Here is an 11,430-nt window from a genome sequence, read left to right as displayed (position 1 = left end):
TCTCTACTAGTGTACTTATATCAAGTAGCACAAATGTTACAACTTAACATAGATAGTATTTCAGCAACCTTACTTAAGCGCTCGCAAACCCAAACTAGCAGAAGAAACTTATGTAGCAAGTTTGCGCTTGTACCTCATGGCACAATACGCAAATGCAAGAAGGTTCAGCAGCTGCAATCCTGCCATCAACCAGAATAACTGATCAAGACGCCCTTCATTCAGGTTCACTGGGATCCAACCATGGCTCCCTCTTCCCTCTGTTATTGAATTGATAAACATTAACATAACAGAAACAAGGTAGCTCCCAAGCGTGACCATTATGAGAGAGCAAGCCTGGCACAAGCTTCTCATGGCATCTGGTGACTGCTCATATGCAAATTCGATGAAACCGACCACGCTGAACACCTTTGCGACACCTACTAAGAAGTATTGTGGTGCCTGCCACAGGATATTCATGGGAACCGCAGCACTCTGGTGCACTAGGCCTGTCTTCATTGCAATGTCAAGACGCACCATCTCAACTATTGCAGCTGATACCATTGATAGCATTGCGAAAAACATACCGACACCGATGCGTTGCAGGTCTGACAGTCCTCGCTTCGTACCAGTGATCTTGCTCACCATAGGCATGAGAACCTTGTTGTACGCTGGTGCCAAGATGAGAATGCAGAGGCAGTTGAAGGTTGTCACAGAGGCTGGGGGTATAGAGAAATTATCTATCTGGTTGTCCATGACCTCTCCTTGTTCAATGAACAGCGGGAAGAATGCTTCTGCTGTGTTAAAGATTATGCCAGCAAGAAGGACAGGCATCATTCTTGCCAAGATCTTCATCTCCTCCACTTGGGTCACGGTGCAAAGCTTCCATGGATTTGGTGCGTCAAGAAACCTTTCATCGGAGGAAGTGATGGTGGCAGCTCGATCAAAGAACCTAAACACCACAATCATTCGAGTATTAGAGTCCCGGAGAGAATGTATATGATTTTAAAGTTTAGTACTCCCTCCATCCCAAACTATAGGTTGTTTTGGCTTTTCTAGGCATAGTTTTTGCTATGCACCTAGATATACACTATGTCTAGATGCATATAAACACCTATGAATCTAGAAAAGCTAAAACTATTGTGTTCAGCAAACCTTTGTCCATCAGTGTGCATCAGCTTCCTGCTCCCCAGAATTGCTGATTCCTTCCCCGGCATTTCATATAGTAAAGAGCTACCATTGGGCACATCCACATTGATCTTGCGAGTGGCTGCAACCAGAACCTGACAAATCCTAGTAAGCGCGCTTCCTCCAGGTCTCTGGTACCTGTACAGTTTCATACTAGAAAGGAATCCAACAATTCCAATAACTGAAAACAATGTAGGGATCCCGAAACCCAATCCCCATCCCCAGTTGTCCTGAATCCACACTAGGACCGTGCTCGCGATGAAGAAACCTCCATTGACAGCAAAGTAATACCAGTTGTAGTAGATCTCTTTTTGTGCCTTCTCTGCCCTATCGGTATCATCGAACTGATCAGCTCCAAATGTTGGTACACAAGGCCATATGCCACCTAAGCCCAGAGCAGTCAGGAATAGGCCCAGGAAAGGCAAGGTGTGCTGCAGGGGCATCACCACTGTATTGGTGCTTGTTGGAACAATTGCAGAAAGCGTGAGTAAAATCATTCCCTGCGTTTGCAAAAATAGGAAATCATGAGTCCAGTTTAAAATTGAATTCACAAGAACACATATAGGTTAACCACAAAAAAAAAGAACACATATTGGTGCTGCCAAATTGAACATCTTAACTGACAAAAAAAAAGTTCAAACAAAACCTAACTGAGCACGATGATGTTTTAGAGGGAAAAGGACGGACTTGCAAATTGCAAAAGATTATTGGGAGATGCCAACGCTTACAATTGTAAATGTCGTCAGCGAAATCACGATTGTTCGGTGTCTTCCCCAATATGAATCTGCCAAGAATGCTCCAAGAAGGGGAGTAAGATAGCTGGTGCCTTGCCAGGAAGCAATATTGCTAGCTGCAACAACGTTGCTTTGCTGCTGCACCTTGGTCAGGTAGCTCACAAGATTTGTCCCAACTCCATAGTACGCCAGTGCGCCACAAAATTCACCACCTGTGAAGAAAACCCCCCCATAATTTGTAAATCTGACTATAACTACAGAATATAAAGTTGAAAGCACATCGCACTGGGGATGCCAAAAGCCGATAACGCGATAGTAGTTTCTGATTACCTAGAATTGAGTAGCAGGCTCTCCATTTCCCTGTATCGTTTTTAGATGCTGGATTGCCTCTGATATCAACAGATCCATTGCATGTATATGATTCATAGTCCTGCAATGCATGATCAGAGAAATGACATCCATTTAGCATTGCCTGCTTGTTTCGATCAAGTCACCCGTTTGGTACCAAATATTTGTAGATTTGTACTACTTCCAAGCTTTGAACATATCATTAGTAGTGCTGATTGTTCCATTGCATTATGCAGACAAATCAAAACTAAGTTCGGTACTTGATCAAGTAAAAAAATTGTCCATACATCAACTTCCTAATCATGACGCCACGTCACTCTCCAAGATCTACAACGGAGATGACATGGAAGTATAATTTGCATCCAGCTAGTGAGACTGGCAGGTCAGCCTGTAATGTCGTTGCTCTAATTCCTATGCAAAAAGTTAAAAAGGGTGTTAGGCATAAGCTCCCTCTCCTTCCTGCGCTGATATCTTTGATAGCAACAAAGCCAACAAGGCTTCAAAGCTGGCACACTGGCTTCTGAAAGAGTCCTTTTCTGCGCCATCTTCCTGCTGCCCTGGGGTAGGCACCGATCATGGGTGCAGCAGAGGAGTGTGTCTTATTATCGTAAGTCGGATACATATTCGCACCATGATATGTTGTTGTGCCAGTAGGAAGCATAGCAGGATATGGCTGCTTTTACATGGTATGGGCTGAACGATAAACAAGCTAAGACTCCATACCTCTGCTTGCTCCAACTCCAAGCCATATAAAAGGAATACTCTATAACAGCACTAACTGCCAACGGGCAGCGCCATTCTCAAGGTTGAGGGTAATGTTTCTCTGTTTTTCTTACTGTTAACCGAGATCGCTGCCTTGAAAATATTCAGTTCTAGGCGCACCTTATATAGTGAAAAGCACATAGCAATGCTCTATTAGGTCTGAACACAGGGGAGATAGTTCCTCGATTAATTTTGCAGGGTATGCACTCAAGCAAACGCCATACATGCCCGTAGCCAAGGCCAAATGTAATGCGCTTCTGCTCGTTTTGGTGTTTCCTCGTTTACATCTCTATATATACCACATATGGCAGGATACGACGTGTACATGTGTGGTTCCGGGTTCCCACAAATTCCATGCTTTCACTTTTGATCTCCTTATATAACTCTATACAAGTCAACGGAACAACAAAAACCTGGTTTGCATGATTCTTATCGTGTGTCTAGACTCTTTTAGTTAGTAAAATAGACCTTCATGACCAATGACAACAATGGAGTACTCAATCTCTGAATTTGGTACTTAATACTCCCTCCAGATAGAAACAAGGCATGTTTTGAACATTGACGGTCCACAAAATATAACTTTGAATAATACTCTTTATTGTAATATACATTTACAGAACATATGAAAGTTATACATTTGTCACTATTTCTAGAAGCATACCTAGTGGTAGGAAAACATTTCCTAAACGAACACAAAAACATATTTTTATACTTTCTCAAACCACTACGTTCATTCAGAAAATAAACGTTGAGCGCGCTAGAGAATCAAGATAAGACTAAGTAGTGACCTGCGAAGGGCTGCCATGGAGAAGGGGAAGATGAAGTCCATCCAGCTCTTCCATAGTGATGGAACCACCCTTCATTATGTAGGTTGGCAGGCTGGTTAGTCTTATCTCGCACACGAGCCTAGCCTCACTGGATGCGGTTTCTTTTTATACACCAAGATTTGTAGTGAGTGGTGTAGCAAGAAGAAGAGGAAGCGACTTGATGAAGGTGGGCACCTAGGCATCCCCACCGACTAGACCGCGAGCTGACCGGAGTGTGGGCCCGACTCATATTCAGGCGTCCAGGGCATGACGCGATGGCATGGACCGCAAGTTGACTGCAACGTACATAGATCTCAGCCAGATATCACATATGGCATGTTGTAACCGAACTAGATTGGTTTCCTTGTAACAAACTAACTAGAAATAGATTCTATCCGACTTCTAACTAGAAATAGATTCTATCCGACTTCTAACTAGAAATAGATTCTATCCGACTTCTAACTTTAGTTTATCAGCCTATATAAGGCGGCGGCCATTGACCCCCACGACGACTCATCCAACTCATACCTCTGCCCTGGCTTTGACAAGCAAATCAAAGCAATCCACCAAAACAAAGGACATAGGATATTACACCACCATGGATGCCCGAGCCTATATAAACCTTGCGTATATGCATGTCAACACATATAGCGTAAACTATCTAGGCACCCTAACTGGACTGACGGACTAGAAATCCGACACAACTGAAAACTGAAAAGGCACCCTAACTGGACTGACGGACTAGAAATCCGACACAACTGAAAACTGAAAAGGCCAGATCAAGAATCGGCATCAGAAACTGTCAGTTTATTTTTCATGTCTAAATCATAATTACAAGCATAAAGCCCAGAGCTTTCCTAGTCGGTGTCACGTTAATAATGAGGTCAAATGTTTGTTTGAATATTGCAATCTTGAGCCATCTGGGACCAGTATCAAATCCAAAAATGCACCAAACAATTCTATGCTCAGCTCTTTATTATTATTTTCACTTATTTTGTTTTCTATTGCGTTCATTGGTGGTGTACTACTATTTCTTGCCTGTACTTTGTATTTAGAAATATCAACATGTCTGATCGAGGTGTAGCATACTTGCAAGTAGCACAAGTAGTTGGTTCAGTATGTATTCGCGCCACCTGTATGGCTGATTCGAGGCGATTATAAAATCTGCAAAGTATATATAAACTCTTTCTTGATAGCAGATCAAAGGAAGTGATGCTAATCTAGATTTCTTCATTCCAATCCAGCGTTGACAATGAGAATTTTTTTCTTCATCTTTATTTAAAACCATGATTTGATCATGCAAATAAGTTGTGGTAAGCATCTTGAGCAACATGCATCTCGGGAAATTGTTTGTGATAAAATTGTATTATTTGTGCATCTAAACTTAATTTCAAATGCCCAAGATGCCTTGAGCAAAACCGGACCAAGTCTGTTAGAGGTGGGGAAGTAAGAAGCAAGTTGGATTAATCTTGTTGTATCCTGCATTATTCACAGCTGTGTTCATATATAGGTTGTTGTCACATGCAGTAGCTGTGTACGTGTTACGTGCTGCGTGGTGTAGCGGCTGGGTCGGCAGTGCGTAAATCCCTATCAGGATGTGAGCGCGACTGCGTTAAATGAATCAACATGCAAGTGCTAGTCGATCAGTGTGTCGTACTACTTATCAACGCTTTAAAATTATATCATGACTTTGCTAGATGGTCCATTTCTATGGATGCTAGCTACATATTACTCCCTCTGTTCCAAATAGTTTATTTTAGCTTTTTAGTATATAATTTTTACTATGCTTCTAGATACAGTGTATGTCTACATAGTAAAAATTATAAATGTAGAGACACTAAACAACCTATAATTTACGGATGGAGTATATGATTTCTACCTCCATTAGTCATATTTCTATTGATAGAATTATAAACCGAGCAGCAGCAGGGTCCTTATATTCAAGGTGTCACCCTGTCATGCTGTCTCGTTTGCTCAATTAATTGAACCTACATGCAAATGCTCAGCTGGAAGAAAACGTGATCTTGGGACCGTCAATCAACGATTACTGGGGCGAAACCAAAACCGACAGCAATCAACATTTGAGCTGTCAACCTGTAAGTCATGACGTGTTCCAAAAGTTCGGAAAGCGCCGAACCGGGGCCAGGCTAAAAAGTTGCTTAGTCCGATGATATTTAGTACTGCCCACTACTACGTAGTAAAAGTTAGATCAGGTAATCTTCAGCTTTTTCTCTATGCAGAATCTAGAGACACTATGTAAAAGTTAGATCAGGTAATCTTCAACTTTCTAATTCAAGCATTGGCACTGGCCAGCATAAGGCCCGGTATTAATGCAAGTATTAGTACCAGACCTAACGGTCATGTCTCCTAGACATGAAAGAGTATTAGTACCAGTTGGGTTCCCAACTGATAGTATAATATGCCTCCGTGGCATTGGTCCCAGCTTGGAATAACAACCGGTACTAATGCGTTGCGCAACAGTACCTGTTGTTGCTACTAACATGTACTAATGTTATCAGGAGGGGGAACCGCTTTTCTAAACGATATAGTCCTTCCTCTCCAAGTCCAAGCCATGAACAGACAGAGTTCTGCTCATGGAGCTTCGGGTGAACCGCTTTTCTAAACGACATAGTCCTTCCTCTCCAAGTCCAAGCCATGAACAGACAGAGTTCTGCTCATGGAGCTTCGGGTCTACGTGAGGTACTACCTGATTTTCTCACATTTGTTTTTGAGTTTTCACTTATCCAAACGTTTTAAAGATTAGCAACTTCATCTTCTCACTCTTCATGGTTATGGTTAGGATCTCTTGTTTTTTGCTTTAGAGATAGAGAAATTATGATTTTTTGTAAATTGACAGATGGGAGAGATTTTTAATTTATGCATCCATTTGCTTCCTAATTTACTACCCACTACTACGTAGTAAAAGTTAGATCAGGTAACCTTCAGCCTTTTCTCCATGCAAAATTTTGACACACACCCGGTTGCTCAAGATGAGCCGACAAAACAGCGTACGGATCTATCGATCATAACAAACATAAGAATGCTTATACTTTTGCCAACCATATAGCAAGTTCCAAAAAACAAAAGAAAAAACACTTAAGCAATGACCTGAGGAGTTGGTGTGGCATGGAGAAGGGGAAGAAGAGGCTGCCGCTCATCCTGCTGTGCCTCGCTGATGGAGTCTCCTCTCATTGTGTTTGCTTCTCACCTCACTCACAAGCAAGCCTGCACATCACTCATGACCTGCGGTTTTTATACTGCAGAAGGTGTAACTGAAGTGAACCGAATGGACCGGATCCTTCTGGGTCGGTAACCGTCAGTCCGTCTCACACGGAGAAAAGCTAGAGCAATTTCCCGGTCAGTGTCACGCTGGCAACGAGGCTGGAAACTCCACCTGCCTGTTCAACTGATCCTTAGCTTAGCTAGCAGATCTACCAGCTGGTGGTGGTTGGTATATAAATATAAATCCCAACAGATCATATATTTTGTTTATATATTACTATATATTTTGTTTTGCAGTCCTATTAAAATTTCTGTTGTCATGAATGGCATATTAATTGCCTCTAGATCATCAGTAGTTGCCAAAATGTTATGTATAAGGTATACTGGTGTGGCAGTACCAGCATGGCTCTCACGCCGATCGGATCCAAAGTAGCTGCAAGTCTTCTACAGTAAAATGCAAGATGCTGTACAACAAGCAGATGAAAGTGTACTGATCTCTGGACCTCTTCATTCCAGTACAGAAGATCCATTAATGGGCTTAAAATAAATTTTAACTGATCTCTGGACCTCTTCATTACAGTACAAAAAGATCCAGTGATAGAGTGACATTAACTGATCCGAGAAGGTACTACATACACATTGCTAGAGCACTACGGGAGACAGGAGCTAGCTTTGCCGGGAGCCAGGGCACTCGGCAAAGGGGCTCCCGGCAAAGCCCCAAAAACACTCGGCGAAATCTTTACCGAGTATAATACTCGGCAAAGAGCACACGGTAAAAAATCACTCGAGTGTTTTTGTCGGGCACTCGGCAAAGGCAATTGCCGAGTGCTAAACCAACACACGGCGAAGCATTTTCGAAAAAAAAATAGCAGGCACCGATGACGCGTCATGGCCGCCACCACGCCACCGCATTGGCCGCCGCCACCATGCCCGCTGCCACCACGCTGACCCCGACCACCTGCCGTCGACACTGCCGCCGTGCCTTGCCTCCTGCCGTCGACGCTGCCGCCATGCCTTGCACCTGTGCCTCCCGCCGGCTGCCGTGCCTTACCTCCCCGCCACCATGCCCGCCGCCACCACCACCACCCGCCGGCCACCACCACCACCTCCACCACCACACCTGCCAGCCACCACCTCCACCACACCCTGGCCTCGACGTCGACCGCCGCACGAGCAAGCTCGCCCCACTCCTTGCTCCGTGGCGGGCCACAGCAGCACAGCTCGCCACCGCACGACTGCTTGAAGGCCGTCGGCGGTTGGGGAGCTGGATCCGGGGTGGAGGGGTGGAGTCCCCCCCGGATCCGGGGAGAGGGGCGGGGCGGCGGCCGGATCCGACCGGATCCGAGGAGAGGGGCGGGGTGGCGGCCGGAGACGCCGCCGGAGAGGGGCCACCGCGTGAGAAAGGGGTGGGGCAGAGAGAGGGAAGAGGGGAGAGGAGGGGGAGGGTCGCCGGTAAGGGAGGAGGGAGGGAGGGGCCGGTGGGGGCCTATGGATGGGGGCACCAGCGGGCGGGTATGGGAGAGGAGGGGTGTGGGAGGAGAAGGGGTACGGGAGGAGGGGTGCGAGCCGGGAGAAGGGGAAGAGTGGAGGGGCGGTCGGTCTCGGGATTTTAGGGATGGGGCGCGGGATTTTTTTTTTCTTTACCGAGTGTCTTGAGTGTAACACTCAGCAACAAATTTGTTTGCCGAGTGTCGACAAAGATTTTTTTTTCATTTTTCCTTCTTTTTCATAACATTTTCTACTCATATTATTTGATTATATTATGCGGTTTTAGGTCAAATTCACTCAATAATATATATTTGATTGTTGTACTCATATTATTTCAATATTTTATGTGGTTATAGTTCAAATTCAATTTATATCAATAAAAATTCTATAATTGCACTTAATACATTAAAATTATCTAACGGTTCCAAAAAATTACAAAAATTTTACATGAAACAATATATGTTCTCTACTGCCTATAGAAAAAGTTTTGTAGTCAAAACAAAACTCGACCGTCACTCTAACTGAGATGCTTCGGTTTGTAAACATCGTATGTGATGAAATATGCGAAACCTTCTCAATTTTTTTCCACAGCCTCCACGTATGATATCATCACATCATGACAAATCTCATGATTTTCAGACTTCGCTTGCTTTTTTTACAATTTAAAAATCATTCGGCCACACATTCGTGGTCGTGTTTCCTGAATAAAATATTCGAAATTTCTTTTCATTTCATGGGTCATGTCTCAAATTTGTCTAAATAACATGAATATTATTTTTCTACTCATTTTATTCTATAATTTGAATCACTTGCAGTCAAATTTGACTTATACCAAAAATTTTCTTGAAATGCAATTAATTAAATAAATATAGCAAATAAATCCAAAATATACCAAATTTTAACATGGAGTACCACATGTTGTATGTGGGGAGTAGAAAAAATTTTAAAATGAAAAGAGGAAAAAAACTTATTTTTTTACTGAGTGTCAAAAAAACACTCAGCAAACCCCCCCTCTTTGCCAAGTGTTTTTTTTGACACTCGGCAAAGAGGAGGGTTTGCCGAGTGTTTTTTTTACACTCGGCAAAGCCCCGATTTGCCGATTGTTTTTTCTTTACCGAGTGTTTTTAGCTTGGTACTCGGCAAAGAGCTTGTTTGCTGAGTGCTCGAAAAAAAAACACTCGGCAAAGAAAAAACACTCGGTAATTTTTAGCTTTCCCATAGTGAGCTCGGTCAACTAAAAAGTCACGATTAGTTTCAAAAGACGACAGGGCTGCAGCAGCCAGACAACGGTTGGTTATGTCTTGTGGGAAGGGGATTCACTGCTGCCAAGTGGTGATTTTTTTTGGGATCGCCAAGTGGTGATTATTGGGAAGGCCTTCACAGCAGAAGCATGGGGAAGGTGATGGCCAGTGGGCATATCTAGGTGGCAATGGGAGGAGGATGGGCTGCTTGCGACTATACGTCGCACGTGCGGTAGAATTGCCACTGTCACCTGAAAGGGGTGAACGCTGACTCCAATCTTGCCAAACGCATCCCAGCGTCCCTCCTCCTTCCCTTTCTAACTCATGCAAACTGCTCGCTGTCGCTTCTGCACCTCCTCGCTGTGGTAGGGTTCGGGTTCTGGGTTGCCTGAGGTCCCGGCTGGAAGGACCGTCAGCGAAGGGTACGCGACGGCGTTGTAAGGTGTGGGCGGGGTGGCGAGGGAGAGGAGCGCTGCCATCCGCGGGTATGGGATATCCGGTGGGCGGAGGATGAGGTAGGAGCGTGACGACAAGCTCCCCACAGAGCCAGGTTAGGACGGCGGTGGCTGGTGGCGGTGAATCTGACAGTTCCCGTTACTGACGATAGCGGAGGAGGGTGGCACTGGGGCGGCTAGAGGAAAGGGGGTGGTGGGTGGTGGCGGCGGATCCGACGGTGCGAGCCACTAGGGATAAAGGAGGATAGGGTGGGAGCAAATTACGACGAGTAGCAGCGTCGGACATCGTTGGTGCGCCAGGTGAGGTATCAAGGAGGAAGATAAAGTTCTCGTGGGCTGTCTCATTGCTGAGCCGCGTACTACTGTAGGTGCTATTATCGCGTGAGTGATGTATAACTGAGGTCTCCAAGAGGAAGATGAAGTCCTCACGGACCATCTTGTTGCTGGGCCTCGCGCGAGTGATGTATACCCGCGCCCGGATGGGGTAGAGCATGGAATGAAGAGAAGTATCTGGAGGAAGAAAAGTTCAAAGGAAGAGGATATGATATTGCGATGGTATGATGTTGATACGAAGCATCAGTTGTGTCGCCTGAAAGAGGAAGTTTCTTTCACTGCTGTACTATGGAACACCTCATTAATGTCAGTTCATAACCACTATCCCTGGCAATTACTGAACCCCAACTAAATATTAATTTGCATTAATAATAGTCCGAGCTATATCTCGCGTGAATCGGTGAATGGGCATATCACAGCTGTTCCATCATCAACATAATAAAAATTCCCGTGTTCATCATGTGCTTGGTTCCCGTGCATATATAGCCAAGCGTATAACCTCTACGAATCTAGCGCAACTGGATTTTGCTCTATGATTCTAGCAAATTATGCTTGGACAATGTGTTTATCCCCTTCCACGTGAATCCAAAATAGAAGCCAACCTACACTTAGGCCCTGTTTGGGAGAAGTGTGCTAAAATTTAGTGAACTAAATTTTAGGCCTCTCAAAAAGAGTGCTAAACTTTAGCCTTTGGGGGTGTTTGGGAGGGGTGCTAAAGTTTAGCACCTGCTATACCAAATGACCCTTTTACCCCTACATAGCTTGCACTGCAACTTGTAGCCTGGTACCTAGACCACGCAGGAGACTCGGTGACCGGGGGGTCGACGGGATACACCATCGCCCGCATCCGGCTAGCAGGACGGACCGACTGCCCATG

The 11,430-nt window shown here is 44.6% G+C and overlaps 1 protein-coding gene across 2 annotated transcripts; it reads right to left on the bottom strand.

The window, feature by feature from the left end:
* On the bottom strand, window positions 1-7,165 carry LOC101764586 (protein NRT1/ PTR FAMILY 8.3). 2 transcript variants are annotated; one of them, XM_004983404.2, is made up of 5 exons: window positions 6,923-7,165; window positions 2,229-2,328; window positions 1,893-2,110; window positions 1,132-1,664; window positions 1-928 (listed from the first exon to the last, which is right to left on the bottom strand). In XM_004983404.2, the coding sequence occupies exons 1-5, from the start codon at window positions 7,004-7,006 to the stop codon at window positions 109-111; spliced, it is 1,755 nt and encodes a 584-aa protein (XP_004983461.1). In that variant the 5' UTR covers window positions 7,007-7,165; the 3' UTR covers window positions 1-108. The 2 variants fall into 2 exon arrangements, with proteins under 2 accessions (XP_004983461.1, XP_022678629.1); XM_022822894.1 differs by lacking the exon at window positions 6,923-7,165 and adding an exon at window positions 3,797-3,907.
* Window positions 7,166-11,430: the final 4,265 nt, after the last annotated feature.

The sequence above is a fragment of the Setaria italica genome, chromosome IX (genome assembly GCF_000263155.2).
Source record: "Setaria italica strain Yugu1 chromosome IX, Setaria_italica_v2.0, whole genome shotgun sequence".
Lineage (NCBI taxonomy): Eukaryota > Viridiplantae > Streptophyta > Magnoliopsida > Poales > Poaceae > Setaria > Setaria italica.
Note: the sequence above shows the minus strand (reverse complement) of the source record. Positions and strands in the feature narration are given on the sequence as shown.